Source organism: Bufo bufo, chromosome 1 (assembly GCF_905171765.1).
Source record: "Bufo bufo chromosome 1, aBufBuf1.1, whole genome shotgun sequence".
Taxonomy (NCBI): Eukaryota; Metazoa; Chordata; class Amphibia; order Anura; family Bufonidae; genus Bufo; species Bufo bufo.
This window is the reverse complement of record NC_053389.1, coordinates 664,412,865-664,436,670: the sequence shown is the minus strand read 5'-3', so window position 1 is coordinate 664,436,670 and position 23,806 is coordinate 664,412,865. Positions and strand designations below refer to the sequence as shown.

Genomic DNA, 23,806 nt, shown 5'->3' with positions numbered 1-23,806 from the left:
GAAAGTCAATGGGGGGACGGATCAGTTTTCTATTGTGTCAGATAGTGTCAGAGTTAAACGGATCTGTCCCCATTGACTTGCATTGGGGTTCATGACGGATCAGTCTTGCTCGGCGTCCCATGCTGTGGTTTGCTCTCCGGTATGAGAACGCAACCAAACAGAGCGGAATGCATTATGGAGCACTCCGTTCTGTTCAGTTGCGTTTTGTCCCCATTGACAATGAATGGGGACAAAACGGAAGCGGTTTTTTTCCGGTATTGAGACCCTATGACGGATTTCAATACCGGAAAATAAAAACACTAGTGTGAAAGTAGCCGTACTGCGTGGCCAAAAGGGCCACAATGGGTTCTAATTAAACTAATGAACACCGCAGTGTTCAGTGGGTCTGTATTGTTTATGGCAACATGGTATGGAAGGTGCCGCACAGCCATTAACCATGCAGACCCAATGAACAGTGCAGTCTTCATTTGTTTAATCAGAGCCTGCTGCAGCCCTTACAGCCACACAGTTGAATATAACATGCTGTGCGGTCATACCTTCACATGCTGCCTGCAGATTGCACTGCATTTTGTGGTGATAGGCCCTCTTTAACCCCTTAAGGACCCATGACGTACCGGTACGTCATGTGTATTTCCGATCACCGGCGAGCGGTGATCGGAACCCGGTGCCTGCTCAAATCATTGAGCAGGCACCTTGGCCAAATTCACGGGGGGGTCCCGTGACCCCCCCGTGTCGGCGATCGCCGCAAACCGCAGGTCAATTCAGACCTGCGGTTTGCGGCGGGGTGTGGTGGTGCCATCGGGTCCCCATGCGGCTGTAGGGGGGACCTGATGGCATGGAAGGCAGCGCGATGCCTAAGGAAGGCATCGCGCTGCCTTCCGGTGACGAGCCTGTGAGATCCAGCCACCTGGATCTCACAGGCCGGAAGCTGTATGAGTAATACACACAGTATTACTCATACAGCCAATGCATTCCAATATAGAATTGCATTGCAACGGATTAGACCCCCAAAAGTTCAAGTCCCAAAATGGGACAAAAAATAAAGTGAAAAAAAAGGTTGAAAAAATAAAGTTTTCCCCCCCAAAAATTTTTAAGTTTAAAGTAAAAATAAACAAAAACATCATTTTCCCCAAATAAAGTTAAAAAAAATAGGGGGGGGGGAGTATACATATTGGGTATCGCCACGTCCGTATCGCCCAGCTCTATAAACATATCACTTGACCTAACCCCTCAGATGAACACCGTAAAAAATAAAAACTGTGCTAAATAAACAATTTTTTTGTCACCTTACATCACAAAAAGTGTAATAGCAAGCGACCAAAATAGTGCCAATCAAACCGTCATCTCATCCCGCAAAAAATGAGACCCTACCTAAGATAATCGCCCAAAAAATGAAAAAACTATGGCTCTCAGAATATGGAGACACCAAAACATGATTTTTTTTGCTCACACTTTTTGTGATGTAAGGTGACAAAAAATGGTTTATTTAGCACAGTTTTTATTTTTTATTTTTTACGGTGTTCATCTGAGGGGTTAGGTAATGTGATATGTTTATAGAGCCGGTCGATACGGACACGGCGATACCTAATATGTATACTTTTTTATTTATTTATGTATCGCCGCGTCCGTATCGACCGGCTCTATAAAAATATCACATGACCTAACCCCTCAGATGAACACCGTAAAAAATTTAAAATAAAAACTGTGCTAAATAAACGATTTTTTTTCACCTTACATCACGAAAAGTGTAATAGCAAGCGATCAAAAAGTCACACGCACCCCAAAATAGTGCCATTAAAACAGTGATCTCATCCCGCAAAAATCATACCCTACCCAAGGTAATCGTCCAAAAACTGAAAAAATTATGGCTCTCAGACTATGGAAAAACTAAAACATGATTTCTTTTGCTTCTAAAAAGAAATCATTGTGTAAAACTTACATAAATAAAAAAAAAAGTATACATATTAGGTATCGCCACAACCTGGTCTATAAAAATATCACATGATCTAACCTGTCAGATGAATGTTGTAAATAAAAAATAAAAACGGTGCCAAAACAGCTATTTCTTGTTATCTTGCCTCACAAAAAGTGTAATTTAGAGCAAACAAAAATCATATGTACCCTAAACTAGTACCAACAATACTGCCACCCTATCCCGTAGTTTCTAAAATGGGGCCACTTTTTTGGAGTTTCTACTCTAGGAGTGCATCAAGGGGGCTTCAAATGGGACATGGTGTCAAAAAAAACAGTCCAGCAAAATCTGCCTTCCAAAAACCGTATGACATTCCTTTCCTTCTGCTCCCTGCCGTGTGCCCGTACAGCTGTTTACGACCACATATGGGGTGTTTCTGTAAACTACAGAATCAGGGCCATAAATATTGAGTTTTGTTTGGCTGTTAACCCTTGCTTTGTTACTGGGAAAAATGTATTAAAATGGAAAATTTGCCCAAAAATTTAAATTCAGAAATTTCATCTCCATTTGCCAATAACTCTTGTGGAACATCTAATGGGTTAACGACGTTTGTAAAATCTGTTTTGAATACCTTGAGGGGTGTAGTTTCTTAGATGGGGTCACTTTTATGGAGTTTCTACTCTAGGGTTGCATCAAGGGGGCTTCAAATGGGACATGGTGTAAAAAAAAACAGTCCAGTAAAATCTGCCTTTCTAAAAACCGTATGGCATTCCTTTCCTTCTGCGCCCTGCCATGTGCCCGTACAGCTGTTTACGACCACATATGGGGTGTTTCTGTAACTGGAAAAAAATTATTAAAATGGAAAATCTGCCAAAAAAGTGAAATTTCGAAATTGTATCTCTATTTTCCATTAATTCTTGTGGAACACCTAAAGGGTTAACAAAGTTTGTAAAATCAGTTTTGATTACCTTGAGGGGTGTAGTTTATAGAATCGGGTCGTTTTTGGGTAGTTTCTATTATGTAAGCCTCGCAAAGTGACTTCAGACCTGAACTGGTCCCTAAAAATTGGGTTTTTGAAAATTTCTGAAAAATTTCAAGATTTGCTTCTAAACTTCTAAGTCTTGTAACATCCCCAAAAAATAAAACATCATTCCCAAAATGATCCAAACACGAAGTAGACATATGGGGAATGTAAAGTAATAACTATTTTTTGAAGTATTACTATGTATTATAGAAGTAGAGAAATTGAAACTTGGAAATTTGCTATTTTTTACAAATATTTGGTATTTTTTTTATAAATAAAAATTAAATTTTTTGACTTCATTTTACCAGTGTCATGAAGTACAATATGTGATGAAAAAACTGTCTCAGAATGGCCCGGATAAGTCAAAGCGTTTTAAAGTTCTCACCACTTAAAGTGACACTGGTCACATTGAAAGTCAATGGGGGACGGATCCGTTTGAAATTGCACCATATTGTGTCAACGTCAAACGGATCCGTCCCCATTGACTTGCATTGTAATTCAGGACGGATCCGTTTGGCTCCGCACGGCCAGGCGGACACCAAAACGACTTTTTTTTTCATGTCCTCCAAAAATCAAGGAAGACCCACGGACGAAAAAACGGTCACGGATCACGGACCAATGGAACCCCGTTTTGCGGACCGTGAAAAAATACGGTCGTGTGCATGAGGCCTTATTTAGAAAATGCTATCAATTACTGATAAACAGCTCCCTTGTGTAAAGCTATCAGAAACTACTAGAACAGGCAGTAATATCAATGGCTGTCTGTGCCGTTCCGCAAATTGCGGAACGCACACAGACGCCATCCATGTTTTGCGGATCCGCAATTTGCGTACGGCATAATTCGTTATGAACGGATCCGGTTTTATTATCTTTAACATAGCCAAGACGGATCTGTCATGAACTCCATTGAAAGTCAATGGGGGGACGGATCAGTTTTCTATTGTGTCAGATAGTGTCAGAGTTAAACGGATCTGTCCCCATTGACTTGCATTGGGGTTCATGACGGATCAGTCTTGCTCGGCGTCCCATGCTGTGGTTTGCTCTCCGGTATGAGAACGCAACCAAACGGAGCGGAATGCATTATGGAGCACTCCGTTCTGTTCAGTTGCGTTTTGTCCCCATTGACAATTAATGGGGACAAAACGGAAGCGTTTTTTTTCCGGTATTGAGACCCTATGACGGATTTCAATACCGGAAAATAAAAACACTAGTGTGAAAGTAGCCGTACTGCGTGGCCAAAAGGGCCACAATGGGTTCTAATTAAACTAATGAACACCGCAGTGTTCAGTGGGTCTGTATTGTTTATGGCAACATGGTATGGAAGGTGCCGCACAGCCATTAACCACCTCCGGACCGCTGTACGCACAGACGCGTCCTGGAGGTGGTTGATTCATTCCTCCTGGACGCGCCGGCGCGTCCTCTCGCGAGACGCGAGATTTCCTGTGAACGCGCGCACACAGGCGCGCGCGCTCACAGGAACGGAAGGTAAGAGAGTTGATCTCCAGCCTGCCAGCGGCGATCGTTCGCTGGCAGGCTGGAGATGTGTTTTTTTTAACCCCTAACAGGTATATTAGACGCTGTTTTGATAACAGCGTCTAATATACCTGCTACCTGGTCCTCTGGTGGTCCCCTTTGTTTGGATCGACCACCAGAGGACACAGGTAGCTCAGTAAAGTAGCACCAAGCACCACTACACTACACTACACCCCCCCCCCGTCACTTATTAACCCCTTATTAGCCCCTGATCACCCCATATAGACTCCCTGATCACCCCCCTGTCATTGATTACCCCCCTGTCATTGATCAACCCCCTGTAAAGCTCCATTCAGACGTCCGCATGATTTTTACGGATCCACTGATAGATGGATCGGATCCGCAAAACGCATCCGGACGTCTGAATGAAGCCTTACAGGGGCGTGATCAATGACTGTGGTGATCACCCCATATAGACTCCCTGATCACCCCCCTGTCATTGATTACCCCCCTGTAAAGCTCCATTCAGACGTCCGCATGATTTTTACGGATCCACTGATAGATGGATCGGATCCGCAAAACGCATCCGGACGTCTGAATGAAGCCTTACAGGGGCATGATCAATGACTGTGGTGATCACCCCATATAGACTCCCTGATCACCCCCCTGTAAAGCTCCATTCAGATGTCCGCATGATTTTTACGGATGCACTGATAGATGGATCGGATCCGCAAAACGCATCCGGACGTCTGAATGAAGCCTTACAGGGGCATGATCAATGACTGTGGTGATCACCCCATATAGACTCCCTGATCACCCCCCTGTAAAGCTCCATTCAGATGTCCGCATGATTTTTACGGATGCACTGATAGATGGATCGGATCCGCAAAACGCATCCGGACGTCTGAATGAAGCCTTACAGGGGCGTGATCAATGACTGTGGTGATCACCCCATATAGACTCCCTGATCACCCCCCTGTCATTGATTACCCCCCTGTCATTGATTACCCCCCTGTAAAGCTCCATTGAGACGTCCGCATGATTTTTACGGATCCACTGATAGATGGATCGGATCCGCAAAACGCATCCGGACGTCTGAATGAAGCCTTACAGGGGCGTGATCAATGACTGTGGTGATCACCCCATATAGACTCCCTGATCACCCCCCTGTCATTGATTACCCCCCTGTCATTGATTACCCCCCTGTAAAGCTCCATTCAGACGTCCGCATGATTTTTACAGATCCACTGATAGATGGATCGGATCCGCAAAACGCATCCGGATGTCTGAATGAAGCCTTACAGGGGCGTGATCAATGACTGTGGTGATCACCCCATATAGACTCCCTGATCACCCCCCTGTCATTGATTACCCCCCTGTCATTGATTACCCCCCTGTAAAGCTCCATTCAGACGTCCGCATGATTTTTACGGATGCACTGATAGATGGATCGGATCCGCAAAACGCATACGGACGTCTGAATGAAGCCTTACACGGGCGTGATCAATGACTGTGGTTATCACCCCATATAGACTCCCTGATCACCCCCCTGTCATTGATCACACCCCTGTCATTGATCACACCCCTGTCATTGATCACCCCCCTGTCATTGATCACCCCTCTGTAAGGCTCCATTCAGACATTTTTTTGGCCCAAGTTAGCGGAATTATTTTTTTTTTTCTTACAAAGTCTCATATTCCACTAACTTGTGTCAAAAAATAAAATCTCACATGAACTCACCATACCCCTCACGGAATCCAAATGCGTAAAATTTTTTAGACATTTATATTCCAGACTTCTTCTCACGCTTTAGGGCCCCTAGAATGCCAGGGCAGTATAAATACCCCACATGTGACCCCATTTCGGAAAGAAGACACCCCCAGGTATTCCGTGAGGGGCATATTGAGTCCATGAAAGATTGAAATTTTTGTCCCAAGTTAGCGGAACGGGAGACTTTGTGAGAAAAAAATTAAAAATATCAATTTCCGCTAACTTGTGCCAAAAAAAAAAAATTTCTATGAACTCGCCATGCCCCTCATTGAATACCTTGGGGTGTCTTCTTTCCAAAATGGGGTCACATGTGGGGTATTTATACTGCCCTGGCATTCTAGGGGCCCCAAAGCGTGAGAAGAAGTCTGGTATCCAAATGTCTAAAAATGCCCTCCTAAAAGGAATTTGGGCACCTTTGCGCATCTAGGCTGCAAAAAAGTGTCACACATCTGGTATCGCCGTACTCAGGAGAAGTTGGGGAATGTGTTTTGGGGTGTCATTTTACATATACCCATGCTGGGTGAGAGAAATATCTTGGTCAAATGCCAACTTTGTATAAAAAAATGGGAAAAGTTGTCTTTTGCCAAGATATTTCTCTCACCCAGCAAGGGTATATGTAAAATGACACCCCAAAACACATTCCCCAACTTCTCCTGAATACGGCGATACCACATGTGTGACACTTTTTTGCAGCCTAGGTGGGCAAAGGGGCCCATATTCCAAAGAGCACCTTTAGGATTTCACAGGTCATTTACCTACTTACCACACATTAGGGCCCCTGGAAAATGCCAGGGCAGTATAACTACCCCACAAGTGACCCCATTTTGGAAAGAAGACACCCCAAGGTATTCCGTGAGGGGCATGGCGAGTTCCTAGAATTTTATTTTTTTTTGTCACAAGTTAGTGAAAAATGCAGATTTTTTTTTTTATTTTTTTTTTTTCATACAAAGTCTCATATTCCACTAACTTGTGACAAAAAATAAAAACTTCCATGAACTCACTATGCCCATCAGCGAATACCTTGGGGTCTCTTCTTTCCAAAATGGGGTCACTTGTGGGGTAGTTATACTGCCCTGGCATTCTAGGGGCCCAAATGTGTGGTAAGGAGTTTGAAATCAAATTCTGTAAAAAATGACCTGTGAAATCCGAAAGGTGCTCTTTGGAATATGGGCCCCTTTGCCCACCTAGGCTGCAAAAAAGTGTAACACATCTGGTATCTCCGTACTCAGGAGAAGTTGGGGAATGTGTTTTGGGGTGTCATTTTACATATACCCATGCTGGGTGAGAGAAATATCTTGGCAAAAGACAACTTTTCCCATTTTTTTTATACAAAGTTGGCATTTGACCAAGATATTTATCTCACCCAGCATGGGTATATGTAAAAAGACACCCCAAAACACATTCCTCAACTTCTCCTGTATACAGAGATACCAGATGTGTGACACTTTTTTGCAGCCTAGGTGGGCAAAGGGGCCCATATTCCAAAGAGCACCTTTCGGATTTCACAGGTCATTTTTTACAGAATTTGATTTCAAACTCCTTACCACACATTTGGGCCCCTAGAATGCCAGGGCAGTATAACCACCCCACAAGTGACCCCATTTTGGAAAGAAGAGACCCCAAGGTATTTCGTGATGGGCATAGTGAGTTCATAGAAGTTTTTATTTTTTGTCACAAGTTAGTGGAATATGAGACTTTGTAAGAAAAAAAAAATAAAAAATCATCATTTTCCGCTAACTTGTGACAAAAAATAAAAAGTTCTATGAACTCACTATGCCCATCAGCGAATACCTTACTTTCCGAAATGGGGTCATTTGTGGGGTGTTTGTACTGTCTGGGCATTGTAGAACCTCAGGAAACATGACAGGTGCTCAGAAAGTCAGAGCTGCTTCAAAAAGCGGAAATTCACATTTTTGTACCATAGTTTGTAAACGCTATAACTTTTACCCAAACATTTTTTTTTTTATCAAAGACATGTAGAACAATAAATTTAGAGCAAAATTTATATATGGATGTCGTTTTTTTTGCAAAATTTTACAACTGAAAGTGAAAAATTTCATTTTTTTGCAAAAAAATCGTTAAATTTCGATTAATAACAAAAAAAGTAAAAATGTCAGCAGCAATGAAATACCACCAAATGAAAGCTCTATTAGTGAGAAGAAAAGGAGGTAAAATTCATTTGGGTGGTAAGTTGCATGACCGAGCAATAAACGGTGAAAGTAGTGTAGGTCAGAAGTGTAAAAAGTGGCCTGGTCTTTCAGGGTGTTTAAGCACTGGGGGCTGAGGTGGTTAACCATGCAGACCCAATGAACAGTGCAGTCTTCATTTGTTTAATCAGAGCCTGCTGCAGCCCTTACAGCCACACAGTTGAATATAACATGCTGTGCGGTCATACCTTCACATGCTGCCTGCAGGTTGCACTGCATTTTGTGGTGATAGGCCCTCTTTAACCCCTTAAGGACCCATGACGTACCGGTACGTCATGTGTATTTCCGATCACCGGCGAGCGGTGATCGGAACCCGGTGCCTGCTCAAATCATTGAGCAGGCACCTTGGCCAAATTCACAGGGGGGTCCCGTGACCCCCCCGTGTCGGCGATCGCCGCAAACCGCAGGTCAATTCAGACCTGCGGTTTGCGGCGGGGTGTGGTGGTGCCATCGGGTCCTCATGCGGCTGTAGGGGGGACCTGATGGCATGGAAGGCAGCGCGATGCCTAAGGAAGGCATCGCGCTGCCTTCCGGTGACGAGCCTGTGAGATCCAGCCACCTGGATCTCACAGGCCGGAAGCTGTATGAGTAATACACACAGTATTACTCATACAGCCAATGCATTCCAATACAGAATTGCATTGTAACGGATTAGACCCCCAAAAGTTCAAGTCCCAAAATGGGACAAAAAATAAAGTGAAAAAAAAAGGTTGAAAAAATAAAGTTTTCCCCCCCAGAAATTTTTAAGTTTAAAGTAAAAATAAACAAAAACATAATTTTCCCCAAATAAAGTTAAAAAAAATAGGGGGGGGGGAGTATACATATTGGGTATCGGCACGTCCGTATCGTCCGGCTCTATAAACATATCACTTGACCTAACCCCTCAGATGAACACCGTAAAAAATAAAAACTGTGCTAAATAAACAATTTTTTTGTCACCTTACATCCCAAAAAGTGTAATAGCAAGCGACCAAAATAGTGCCAATCAAACCGTCATCTCATCCCGCAAAAAATGAGACCCTACCTAAGATAATCGCCCAAAAACTGAAAAAACTATGGCTCTCAGAATATGGAGACACCAAAACATGATTTTTTTTGCTTACACTTTTTGTGATGTAAGGTGACAAAAAATGGTTTATTTAGCACAGTTTTTATTTTTTACGGTGTTCATCTGAGGGGTTAGGTCATGTGATATGTTTATAGAGCCGGTCGATACGGACATGGCGATACCTAATATGTATACTTTTTTATTTATTTATGTATCGCCGCGTCCGTATCGACCGGCTCTATAAAAATATCACATGACCTAACCCCTCAGATGAACACCGTAAAAAATTTAAAATAAAAACTGTGCTAAATAAACCATTTTTTGTCACCTTACATCACGAAAAGTGTAATAGCAAGCGATCAAAAAGTCACACGCACCCCAAAATAGTGCCAATAAAACAGTGATTTCATCCCGCAAAAATCATACCCTACCCAAGGTAATCGTCCAAAAACTGAAAAAATTATGGCTCTCAGACTATGGAAAAACTAAAACATGATTTCTTTTGCTTCAAAAAAGAAATCATTGTGTAAAACTTACATAAATAAAAAAAAAAGTATACATATTAGGTATCGCCACAACCTGGTCTATAAAAATATCACATGTTCTAACCTGTCAGATGAATGTTGTAAATAAAAAATAAAAACGGTGCCAAAACAGCTATTTCTTGTTATCTTGCAAGTCTTGTAACATCCCCAAAAAATAAAATATCATTCCCAAAATGATCCAAACACGAAGTAGACATATGGGGAATGTAAAGTAATAACTATTTTTTGAAGTATTACTATGTATTATAGAAGTAGAGAAATTGAAACTTGGAAATTTGCTATTTTTTACAAATATTTGGTATTTTTTTTATAAATAAAAATTAAATTTTTTGACTTCATTTTACCAGTGTCATGAAGTACAATATGTGATGAAAAAACTGTCTCAGAATGGCCTGGATAAGTCAAAGCGTTTTAAAGTTATCACCACTTAAAGTGACACTGGTCAGATTTGCAAAAAATGGCCGGGTCTTTAAGGTGAAATATCGCAGGGTCCTTAAGGGGTTAAGTAAATTAAGAAAATGGATCAGTAAACCATTTTCATTCCTAATTGAAAATACAATGCAACATGCATATGCTCAGCAAAGTGTATACTAAAATTAAACTCATGTGAAAAGAGATGTATAGGGGTTGTATAACTGGAGTGGGATACGTTGTAAAGTAATGTAATAGCTACTGTGTACTAGAAAACGTTCTCTGTCAAGAGGTGTGGATGCTGGATGTACGTGAATGTCTGTCATTAAAAAAAATGATAGCACATAAAAAGTATGACGGTAGTTTATCAATGTGCAAGCACAGCTGCTTGTAATAAACGGAGATTTAGATTATAACACTTGATTCTCATGAGAACTTTGTGACATTTTGGGTCAGTGACTGTTCAAGCAAGGCACAATCCAGAAGGCCGTCACTAAAGATAAATAGGGATTAACCTTCCTTCTGGCAGTCATACATTTTGATTTCCACATGTATGAATTATGATGGTGGCACTCTTTTGGATCATATATGATTTCCTCCATATTTTATCATTAATTGGGGATTTTATCCATTTACTGGTTTGTGCTTGTTAAGAGAGATTGATTTGAATGTTCGTCTTTATTTTCCAGAAAACTGTTCCAGTGGACTTTTCATTTAATACCCTTGCTGATAGGAGGTTTCAGTTTTATGATCACAGCTTAATCGAGGCCATAAAGCTAGAAGAGCATCATGTGCAGGAGTTTTTCCGATTACTCTCCTTATGTCACACAGTTATGTCTGAAGAGAAGAATGCAGGTTTGTATTCCTTACAGTCACCACTGGATTCAGGACTGGTAACTAGATCCAAATATGTCGCCATAAAGAGATGTCAAGCTCTTAGACTCTGCCACTCTACAGTGCGGTATCCCTTCATCAGCATTTTACTGTAATATTTTATTTCCCAGACGCAATCAAAGTTATTGGCTCTGTTTCTTGCACTTAGTGTTCCTTAGAAAAAAGATGATTATTTAATGATCCCCAAGTTTTGTTTCAACATTTTCCTTGGCAAGTGTCTATTGTCAGTTTAAATGATGTGATAATGGTGAATTTTCATTTTTTAAGAGCTTTAGGGAGAAGACTTTCTAGTCTTCACATGGCTCTGTAGAGGGTTAAGGAGCAATAGTGAGTTGGAATCACCATAGTGTAAACTCATAATCTAAACTATCATCTCAGTGGGCCAATAATCATAAAAAGCTGCAGCAACTAGTTTGAACTTAATGTTTGCTTTAAGTTTTAAACCTGATAAGTTGTCAGCAATTCCGAAAAATTGGTCAGTACAATATTGGAGGAGAGTGGAAAGGGAGTGCATGTAGGAACCAGTGCCTCATGCCGAATCAAGCATATGGCAGCCAGGGCCGGTGCAAGGATTTTTGCCGCCCTAGGCAAGATAAAAATTGCCGCCCCCCCTTATCAGATAATCTGCCCATATCATGACATCACATATGTTCCACCCCTTACTCAGCTTTTAAATAAAAAGAACTGCTAGGTTTCCCTTAGTGTTAATCCAGCTTCTTGTAGCTGTCTTTTTTTGCGGAACGGAATTGCGGACCCATACATTTCTATGGGGCCGCATGACGTGCGGCCCTGATCCGGAATTGCGGATCCGCAATTCCGATCCGGAAAAAAATAGAACATGTCCTATTCTTCAAAGAAAAAAATAAGGGGTTGGGTCAGCACAACCTGCCTGTAGGTGCAGATCGCTATGGCGAAATACATATACAAACGGAAAATGCAAATGTGATCGCACACTACATCCAGCACTCTGCCCTCCATGCTGGATGAGACATTGGTTTATATTTTGGCCAAAGCATAGTAAGCCACTCACCGCGTCAAGGCTGTCTCATGAGTGGTCCCTAACTCTTGTTCCTACCTGTTCATGGGCCATGACAGCCACATAAAATCCAGGGAATGCAGGTCAGCATGCAAGCCAAGTACACTTTGCTTGTAAACCCGTCCGGTGCCATTACAGCTTTCATCGGATCCAGGGATGCAAGTACCAACATGCATGCTGAACCCACCATATACTTCTCCTGGAGCCAAATGGCTAATGGTAGGTTCTATACAAGCAGACTCAGTTTTATACTGACTTTAAAACCAGCCTCAAGGACAGATTAACTGGTCAGGTGTGCAATGACTCCAAGGAGATCGCCACGCCTCCAATATATACTACAAAGAAAAAAATAAGGGGTTGGGTCAGCACAACCTGCCTGTAGGTGCAGATCACTATGGCGAAATACATATACAAACGGAAAATGCAAATGTGATCGCACACTACATCCAGCACTCTGCCCTCCATGCTGGATGAGACATTGGTTTATATTTTGGCCAAAGCATAGTAAGCCACTCACCGCGTCAAGGCTGTCTCATGAGTGGTCCCTAACTCTTGTTCCTACCTGTTCATGGACCATGACAGCCACATAAAATCCAGGGAATGCAGGTCAGCATGCAAGCCAAGTACACTTTGCTTGTAACCCCGTCCGGTGCCATTACAGCTTTCATCGGATCCAGGGATGCAAGTACCAACATGCATGCTGAACCCACCAATGTCTCATCCAGCATGGAGGGCAGAGTGCTGGATGTAGTGTGCGATCACATTTGCATTTTCCGTTTGTATATGTATTTCGCCATAGCGATCTGCACCTACAGGCAGGTTGTGCTGACCCAACCCTTATTTTTTTCTTTGTAGTATATATTGGAGGCGTGGCGATCTCCTTGGAGTCATTGCACACCTGACCAGTTAATCTGTCCTTGAGGCTGGTTTTAAAGTCAGTATAAAACTGAGTCTGCTTGTATAGAACCTACCATTAGCCATTTGGCTCCAGGAGAAGTATATGGTGGGTTCAGCATGCATGTTGGTACTTGCATCCCTGGATCCGATGAAAGCTGTAATGGCACCGGACGGGGTTACAAGCAAAGTGTACTTGGCTTGCATGCTGACCTGCATTCCCTGGATTTTATGTGGCTGTCATGGCCCATGAACAGGTAGGAACAAGAGTTGGGGACCACTCATGAGACAGCCTTGACGCGGTGAGTGGCTTACTATGCTTTGGCCAAAATATAAACCAATGTCTCATCCAGCATGGAGGGCAGAGTGCTGGATGTAGTGTGCGATCACATTTGCATTTTCCATGTCCTATTCTTGTCTGCAATAGCGACGACCACAGTTTCAATAGCGACGCCAGATACAGCAGCAGCACACATCAGAAGGAGTCCCCAGCCACCCGGCCACCTTCTGCCTGTTGCCCCTTGCTGTTGGCGCCCCCAAGACTTGAAAAAGGAGTTATAAACTCCGAAACGCATTGTCAACTGAACAATAAATAGTATCTTTACCTAAAAACCTGAAACTGTGGTCGTCCCTGTGTGCCTAAGAGGTACCCTATCGTGTGTTTTCGGACACAAATCACTCTTCTCACCCCTAACAATCCCTAGGAGTTTTTGGCAACTCCATCCAAAGGGACTGAACGGGTACCGGCAGCACGGACCTCCCTCACCCTCCCAACCTATTGTGTGTCTAAACCTGTTGTGCGCTTACACCTGCACAACACCCAAAGGTGAGCACATTTTATTAATCACGTTATCTGCGTATCATCGCTTACCACCCTATGAGCGCCTCTCCCTTTTCTCTTTTGCCATAATTGTTGTCTGCAATAGCGGACAAGAATAGGCATATTCTGTTAGTGCCGGCAATGTGCGGTCCGCAAAATGCGGAACGCACATTGCTGCTGTCCGTTTTTGGCGGATACGTGGATCTGCAAAACACACATGGATGTGTGAATGGACCCTAAATGTGAGGTAAATTAGTTTCCAATGTAGTATTAATAACTAAACAATTACATAATAAACATATTGCATTGTCTACTTACCACCAGGACAATAAGATGATCTGGTCTCTGGCTGCAGTCTGGCTCTTGGTCTGGCTCTGGGGACTCCCTTGTCACTCTCTTGTCCCCCACTCCCTCCCTTGTCACTCTCTTGTCCCCCACTCCCTCCCTTGTCACTCTCATTATTCCACCCCCCCTCCCTTGTCACTCTCATTATTCCCCCCCCCCTTGTCAATCTCATTATTCCCCCTCCTCCCTTGTCAATCTCATTATACCCCCCCTCCCTTGTCACTCTCATTATACCCCCCCTCCCTTGTCACTCTCATTATTCCACCCCGGCACCCCCCTCCCTTGTCACTGTCATTATTCCACCTCGACACCCCCCTCCCTTGTCACTCTCATTATTCCACCCCGTCACCCCCCTCCCTTGTCACTGTCATTATTCCACCCCGGCACCCCCCTCCCTTGTCACTGTCATTATTCCACCCCAACACCCCCCTCCCTTGTCACTCTCATTATTCCACCACGGCACCCCCCTCCCTTGTCACTCTCATTATTCCCCCCCTCCCTTGTCACTCTCATTATCCCCCCCCTCCCTTGTCAATGTCATTATTCCCCCCCTCCCTCCCTTGTCAATATCATTATTCCCCCCCCCTCCCTTGTCAATATCATTATTCCCCCCCCCTCCCTTGTCAATGTCATTATTCCCCCCCCCCCTCCCTTGTCAATGTCATTATTCCCCCCTCCCTTGTCAATGTCATTATTCCCCCCCCTCCCTTGTCAATGTCATTATTCCCCCCCCCTCCCTTGTCAATGTCATTATTCCCCCCCCCTCCCTTGTCAATGTCATTATTCCCCCCCTCCCTTGTCAATGTCATTATTCCCCCCCCCTCCCTTGTCAATGTCATTATTCCCCCCCCCCTTGTCAATGTCATTATTCCCCCCCGCTCCCTTGTCAATGTCATTATTCCCCCCCCTCCCTTGTCAATGTCATTATTCCCCCCCCCCCCCCTTGTCAATCTCATTAGTCCCCCCCCCCACACACACACCTCTAATGTAGCGTGGCCGAGCTCTCTTCGGTCCGCGGTACAGGAGCATTTGTTTCCTGTACCCGGCCGGACTGACAGGAAGTGCACACTAAGTGAGCACTTCCTGTCAGTCCGGCCGGGTACAGGAAACAAAAGCTCCTACCGCGGACCGAACAGAGCTCGGCCAAGCTACATTAACAATAGCACAGAGCAGACACACAGCAGGCGCAGGCTGCGCAGCAATGAGACGGCGGCCGGAGATTCAAATTAGAGCGGCAAGCGCTCAGGACTCCGTCCTGAGCGCTTGCCGCTCTAATTTGAATCTCCGGCCCCGCCGGAGATTCAGGAGGCGCAGCATGAGGGGCGCCGCCGGCCGAACTTATATAACCAATTTTTTTTACACCGCAACGGGGGCGCCCTCTGCTAAATGGCGCCCTAGGCGACTGCCTAAGTCGCCTTACTGGTGGCGCCGGCCCTGATGGCAGCAGTGTTTCAGGACAGCAATCCTAAAACACTGGCCCACTTTTACAAAAGTGACCGCACCTACATGTTGTCATAAAATGCGCTAATCTTTCATGCAGTTTGGTGTATGTATCTAGGGACATGGCTTTTAAGGATAGTGAACACTATAGCCTAATAAACCAAACTTTGCACCAACATTTCACCACAAATCTAGTGTACAATTCTGCAAAGTAAGCCAACCAATAGTTGTATAAAGTTATGCTTATCTAGCTATGCACCAAATTTGTCATCCTGTCTGGCCCACTGGGATAAAGTTAATGCATGTCTACACAGTCTAAGTTTACGCCATTTATAGGATTAGTAACCCTGCTCCTGTGGTTATATAGTTCCCATTAAGCTTCCCTGACTGCATGTGAAACACATTGATACCAATAATAGTTATACATTATTATTCTGGGCAACATGGGATGTAGTTCTGCTGTATAAATCCAAAAAGCAGACATAGTATTAGATAAAATACAGTAAATCAGATAATTTGAGTCCGTTCCATTTCAATGAAGTGCAGTTCTAGTAGAGGTAAGGGTTAACCAGGATGCAGACTTCCACTTGCTGTGAGTCTGCGGCTATATAATGCACCATACAAGAGTTATGATGATATCCCACGCAGTATTTATAATTTAGCTACCTTGTGGCTTTTAGGTCAGACACGTGTTTGCAGTTCTGGAATTTTCAGAATTGCTATGACTCAGTCCTTTTACCAGTGAGATTGCTCATGATGCGTATGTTTATGAATGGGTCCCACAAATCTTCCTATGACCTTTTTCACAGGCAATTATTTAACTGAAAAAGGATGTTTTCCAAACGTTTATAGATATTGCAAAACTTTAAATATTCTATTTCCTGCATATTTAAGGTTGATCTTTACAGTTATATTAGTCATATAGTATATAAAAAAAAAAATGCAAGCTTGTGTTAGGAGATTCTGTCATACGTACCACAGCTCTGTTTGGCACCATACATTCATAACAGAATGCCATTTTACAATGCTGAAAGAGTAACTTAACGTTTAACAAACTTTACTTTACTGTGCCTGTCCTAAAAATAATTTTTGTAATATACTTTATTAATGTGTTTTACTTTTTTGATAGAGAAATAGCCATCTGAAGTTGTCTTCTGCTAAGCGCTTTAAAATCATTACATTCGTACACCGCTTCGCTCAGCCGAAAGCTCTCCTGTAACAATGTTCTGGTCTTTAGAGCTTTATATGTGTGCGGAGCGGGTTCAGACACGAGCCTGCTCAGCCTAGCTAAATCCTGGCATAGCACATCTGTAGGTGCTGTGATAGGATTTAGTCAAGATCAGGGGGCACAGACAGGACGAAAAAGCGGGTGGACAGCACTCCTTAGTGATAATGCTGCGGGTGCTCGTCTCCAGGAGGGGTGGTAAAAAGCCCCCCAAAATAAGCAATAGATGTCAAGAAAAAATAAAAATAAAAATGGAGACAGCACATCCATGGCTTCGGGGGCCCGATGACTGCTTCTGCCCCATGGCTTCGGGGGCCCGATGACCGCTTCTGCCCCATGGCTTCGGGAGCCCGATGACCGCTTCGGCCCCATGGCTTCGGGGGCCCGATGACTGTTTTCAGTCCTGCTGGGTTGGTTGTCCATCTGTGCATCTGGGCTGATTTGGCCCATATGTATTGCATACATACCTGCTTCCCTAATTTCCTAATAATCCATGTTGATCGCTCACTTTATGTTTTGACCGCAAACTGCTCCGGTTCGCCCTACAGCATCATTGTCATGTCTTACGCAGATATTTCGTCTTGCTTTAATTGTTCATGCTTTCGTTCAGGTCCTGCCAGAAGAAGAACATGTAGGGCAATTCCCTCTAGCATTTCAGTCTCTGATCGTAGTCGATCATATCTTGTCAACCAGGTCCCCGCGCAAAGTCTTTGCCTTTTTATCACGACCAGGAATTCATTTTCGCCGGTAGCTTCATTGCAATTGCATTCCGTCACTCATGGGAGGGCATAGACAGAATCTTGTATATTATGGCTTCGTAGCTTCTTTTCCGCACTAACCTCAGACTCCCTACAAACACGTTGAATCGGGTTTTGGACAAGGTCCAGCATTTCCTGACGGTAGAAGATTCAGATAATAGGTCGGTCTTCACGTCTCAAGCGTTAAAACAATTCTCAGGGGCACACAGTAGAACAACGCGCGGACCACGGCTAGCAGATAGCTGTTGTCTGGGGAACTATTCAAGGATTCTCTTCCTATTAGCATGGTTCTTTTTGGCCCTCATTCCTGCATAGTCTAGGCAGTTAGGTTTCGGTCCCACGATCTCCTGAGGCTAGGGCATTGCCAGTACTCCATAGAACCAAAACTTTACAAGGTTCAGTTGGTTTTCATCCATTTCACAACGTATTCCTGGTCCTCCATTCCGCTTTGGGGCAGTATCCGCAATATTGAACATCATGTCTCTGGCCTTGTCATCCATAAGATGGGTTGTAGGTCTCCTTCTGGTTCTTGCCTCATACACCCCGAATTTTCACTCTAGATCCCTGACGCCTTGCAGTTGGCTTGGGTATTAGTTTGCACATGCCATTCGAGTTCCTTTTCTACCCTACTTGGCTTAGTTTTTGCCCACTTATAGGCCTACCCACGATCATGGCTTAGGGCACACAACAAGCCATTTAGTCAGGTTAGCTAAGACACTCCTAGCTGGGTTAGGTTGTTCCCGTTGTTTGTCTCCCTAGGGTTCTTCGGATATCTCTTGGCCGTAGCCATGACCACAAATATATATATATGTGTTTCTCAACCTTTTCACACCAAGTACCCCCTAGTGATAAGAAGTTATAAATGAATATAGCCAGTAAAGTGATCAGTAATACATTTTAACAAAATAAGGCTTTTCTCACACTGCTGTCAGATGTCTTTTCAGCAGTCCCTTCAAATTTGATGGAAAGCAACATGAAGCGCTTATATTCCTGTCAAAATGACACCACATTTGGACCCATGATGGATGGCTGTTAGTTTTTAAATTACAGTCAGTGCTACCAAACATACAGGAGAATACAGTACTACACACCTATTATATCCAGTTACATCTTCTCTGATTGTAGATATTCTTATTCCTCTTCTTTCCCATTAGGCCCAGGCTGCCACGACAATGTTTTTTAGCCTTGTCTCAGACTTGCCACATAGACCTCTTAGATTTCAAAATTTTCCATAATCCATCCCACCTTCTCAATGCATACTCCCCATCCTGGTGCCTCAACAGTGTCATCCTGCTGATACCCCAATACCGTGTCTGCAGTGCTCACTAATCTCCCCAAATACTGTACTGCAGAAACTGATAGTCCCCTTAAAAATACCACCCCTTTCAATAATTATGGTCACAAAGTGGCCTAATAAGTAATTCTGCCCACCAAATAGTGTCACAAAAATAGTGTCCCCCTAATTTAATTTTGCCAAGCAGATATAGTGTCAGGGTGTACCCCCCCTCCCCCCATAGTAATAGTGCTCCTAATAGTCCCAGCAATAGTAATAATTCTCTCCTAGAGTGTACTCTTACTAATAGTGCTCCCATAAAGTCCCTCCAATGATGCTAATGTTCACCCAGAGGGCCCTTGTTAGTATTAGTGCCTTCCATCGTAATAATAATGCCCCTATAGTGCTCATATTAAAAATATTGCCAATAATCCCCCAATAGTTATAATTCGACCTGTAGTGGACACAGCAGTGATAACACCTACCACAGTGCCCCCCCTCCAGTAGTAATAATTCCTATAGTGCCCCTAGTAGTAGTAGTAAAGCCCACCATAATGACTTAATTCATAATAATGCCCTCCTATACTGCCACCAGTAGTAATGAAGTCCATCAAAGTGTCACAGTAATAATAAACCCAACATAGTGCACGCCAATAGTAATAAGGCACCCACAGTTCACCCAAGTAGTATTAATTTTCCATTACAGTGCCGCCAGTAATATAAATATCCCTTTATCACCCCCAGTAGTAATTAAGCCCACCATAATACCCTCAGTAGTAATAATGCCATTCTTTTGTACAACAGTAGTAGTATTGGTCCTGCAGTAGTATTAAAGCCCACCATAATCCCTACTGTCTGTAATAAAGCCACCACAGTGCTCCTCAATGAAATAATAAAGTCCTACTATAGTGCCCCCAGTAGTTCTAATAACCCCTATAGTGCCCCAGTAGTAATAATGCCCACCCTATATTGCTCCCCAAAAAGTAGGGTGCAGCATTCTGGCTCAGTGGTTAGCACTAGTACCTTTCAGTGCTGGGATCTTAGGTTCAAATCTGACAAAGGACAGCATCTGCATGGAGTTTGTATGTTCTCCCTGTGGGTTTCCTCCCACACTCCAAAGACATACTGATAGGGATCTTAGATTGTGAGCTGCATTGGAGACAGCAAACAGTGATAATGTCTGCAAAGCGCTGCAGAATATTTCAGCTCTATATACTGTAAGTGAGTAATATAACGAATAAAAAGAGGGGGGGAAGCCAAATACCTCACTCTCGCTCCATGCTGTCATCTTTTATTTAGCTGTACAAAGTTGAATGTAGAGTGGCCCCGTGTCAGGGTCCCTGCAAAGAAAAATTTGCTGGATGCTATGGCAGTCTTGTGTACCTCCTCACCCTGCAGTATGTACACCCTAGGGTACACATACCACAGTTTGAGAAACACTGGTCTAGGCATTCCTGTTACCTTCCTGTTGGTCTAATTTAGTGAAATGGTTTAGTGTGTGTTCTTGGATCCCTAGTGGTCTAGGGTAGCAAAGAGTTTAACGATTAACCCCTTAACCCCTTAAGGACACAGCCTTTTTACACCTTAGGACCAGGCCATTTTTTGAAAATCTGACCAGAGTCCCTTTAAGTGCTGATAACTTTAAAACGCTTTGACTTATCCAGGCCGTTCTGAGATTGTTTTTTCGTCACATATTGTACTTCATGACACTGGTAAAATGGAGTCCAAAAAATATTTTTTTTTGCACCAAAAAATACCTAATTTAACAAAAATATGGAAAAATTAGCAAATTTCAAAGTTTCAGTTTCTCTACTTCTGTAATACCCCCAAAAATTGTGATGACTTTACATTCCCCATATGTCTACTTCATGTTTGAATTGTTTTGGGAATGATATTTTATTTTTTGGGGATGTTATAATGCTTAGAAGTTTAGAAGCAAATCTTGAAATTTTTCAGAAATTTACAAAAACTAAATTTTTAGGGACCAGTTCAGGTCTCAAGTCACTTTGCGAGGCTTACATTATAGAAACCACCCAAAAATGACCCCATCTAAGAAACTACACCCCTCAAGGTATTCAAAACTGATTTTGCATACGTTGTTAACCCTTTAGGTGTTGCACAAGAGTTATTGGCAAATGGGGAGGAAATTTGAGAATTTCATTTTTTTGTCTAATTTTTCATTTTAACCCATTTTTTCCACTAACAAACCAAGGGTTAACAGCCAAACAAGACTGTATCTTTATTGCCCTGACTCTGCCGTTTACAGAAACACCCAATATGTGGCCGTAAACTACTGTACGGCCACACAGCGGGGCGTAGAGGGAAAGGTGCGCCGTATGGTTTTTGGAAGGCTGATTTTTATGGACTGGTTTATTTACACCATGTCCCATTTGAAGCCCCCCTGATGCACCCCTAGAGGAGAAACTCCCTAAAAGTGACCCCATCTAAGAAACTACACCCCTCAAGGTATTCAAAACTGATTTTACATACGTCGTTAACCCTTTAGGTGTTGCACAAGAGTTATTGGCAAATGGCGATGAAATTTGAGAATTTCATTTTTTTGCCTAATTTTCCATTTTAACCCATTTTTTCCACTAACAAAGCAAGGGTTAACAGCCAAACAAGACTGTATCTTTATTGCCCTGACTCTGCTGTTTACAGAAACACCCCATATGTGGCCGTAAACTGCTGTACCGCCACACAGCGGGGCGTAGAGTGAAAGGTGCGCCGTTTGGTTTTTGGAGGGCTGATTTTGCTGGACTGTTTTTTTGGCACCATGTCCCATTTGAAGCCCCCTGATGCACCCCTAGATTATAAACTCCATAAAAGTGACCCCATCTAAGAAACTACACCCCTCAAGGTATTCAAAACTGATTTTACAAACTTTGTTAACCCTTTAGGTGTTGCACAAGATTTAATGGAAAATAGAGATACAATTTCAAAATTTCACTTTTTTGGCAGATTTTCCAATTAAAAATTTTTTTTCCAGTTACAAAGCAAGGGTTAACAGCCAAACAAAACTCATTATTTATGGCCCTAATTCTGTAGTTTACAGAAACACCCCATATGTGGTCGTAAACCGCTGTACGGGCACACATCAGGGCGCAGAAGGAAAGGAACACCATATGGTTTTTGGAAGGCAGGTTTTGCTGGACTGTTTTTTTTTACACCATGTCCCATTTGAAGCCCCCCTGATGCACCCCTACAGTAGAAACTCCAAAAAAGTGACCCCATTTTAGAAACTACGGGATAGGGTGGCAGTTTTGTTGGTACTAGTTTAGGGTACATATGATTTTTGGTTGCTCTATATTACACTTTTTGTGCGGCAAGGTAACAAGAAATAGCTTTTTTGGCACCGTTTTTTTTTTTGTTATTTACAACATTCATCTGACAGGTTAGATCATGTGGTAATTTTATAGAGCAGGTTGTCACGGACGCGGAGATACCTAATATGTATACAATTTATTTTTATTTATGTAAGTTTTACACAATGATTTCATTTTTAAAACCAAAAAAATGTTTTAGTGTCTCCATAGTCTAAGAGCCATAGTTTTTTCAGTTTTTGGGCGATTATCTTAAGTAGGGTCTCATTTTTTGCGGGATGAGATGACGGTTTGATTGGCATCTATTTTGGGGTGCATATGACTTTTTGATTGCTTGCTATTACACTTTTTGTGATGTAAGATGACAAAAAATGGCTTTTTTTATACCGTTTTTTTTTTTTTTTTTTTTACGGTGGTCATCTAAGGGGTTAGATCATGTGATATTTTTATAGAGCCGGGCGATACGGACGCGGCGATACCTAATATGTATACTTTTTTTTTACTTATGTAAGTTTTACACAATGATTTCATTTTTGAAACAAAAAAAATCATGTTTTAGTGTTTCCATAGTCTAAGAGCCATAGTTTTTTCAGTTTTTGGGCGATTATCTTGGGTAGGGTATGATTTTTGCGGGATGAGATGACGGTTTGATTGTTACAATTTTGGCGTACATGCGACTTTTTTGATCACTTTTATTACCTTTTTTGGGAAGTAAGGTGGGCAAAATTTCTATTTCATCATAGTTTTTTATTTTTTTTTATGGTGTTCACCGTTCGGGTAAAGTAACATGACCGTTTTATAGATCAGGTCGTTACGGACGCGGCGATACCAAACATGTGTAGGGAATTTTATTTTTTTCATTTTTTATCAGTGATAAATGTGTTTTTTGATTTTTACTTTTTTTTCACTTTTATTCACTTTTTTTTGACCCAGACCCACTTGGTTCTTGAAGATCCAGTGGGTCTGATGTCTGTATAATACAGTACAGAACAATATATATTGTACTGCACTGTATTTTACTTACACTGAACAGATCTATGCCTTTCAGCACAGATCTGTTCAGCACCATGGACAGCAGGACGCCTGAGAGGCGTCCTGTTGCCATGGGAACCTTCCCCGTCTGCTCAGTACTGCTCAGAACTTCGCAGACGGGGAAGGGTAAGGAGGGGATCTCTCGGGGGGCTGTCTGGGAGCTCTCTCCCTCTCCATCGGGGGGCTGCAAAGGTACAGCAGCCCCCCGATGGGAGAGGGAGGGAGCTCCCTGCGCTGTTAACCTTTTCCATACAGCGGTCCGTACGGACCGCTGTATGGAAAGGGTTAAACGGCTGACATCGCATCGCAGATGTCAGCCGTTTATACCAGGGTGCCAGCAATGTGCTGGCACCCTGGTATCCCCACTAGACACCAA

At 42.9% G+C, this 23,806-nt stretch overlaps 1 protein-coding gene across 2 annotated transcripts in view; it reads left to right on the top strand.

Annotated features, from left to right (window-relative positions):
- The window catches only part of ATP8B4 (ATPase phospholipid transporting 8B4 (putative)), a 515,241-nt gene that overhangs the window by 387,675 nt on the left and 103,760 nt on the right, over positions 1-23,806 (top strand). For both annotated transcript variants that reach the window (XM_040414025.1, XM_040414026.1), the window contains one exon: positions 11,080-11,245. In XM_040414025.1, the coding sequence (XP_040269959.1) occupies positions 11,080-11,245 (166 nt within the window). The remainder of the gene's footprint in view (positions 1-11,079; positions 11,246-23,806) is intronic.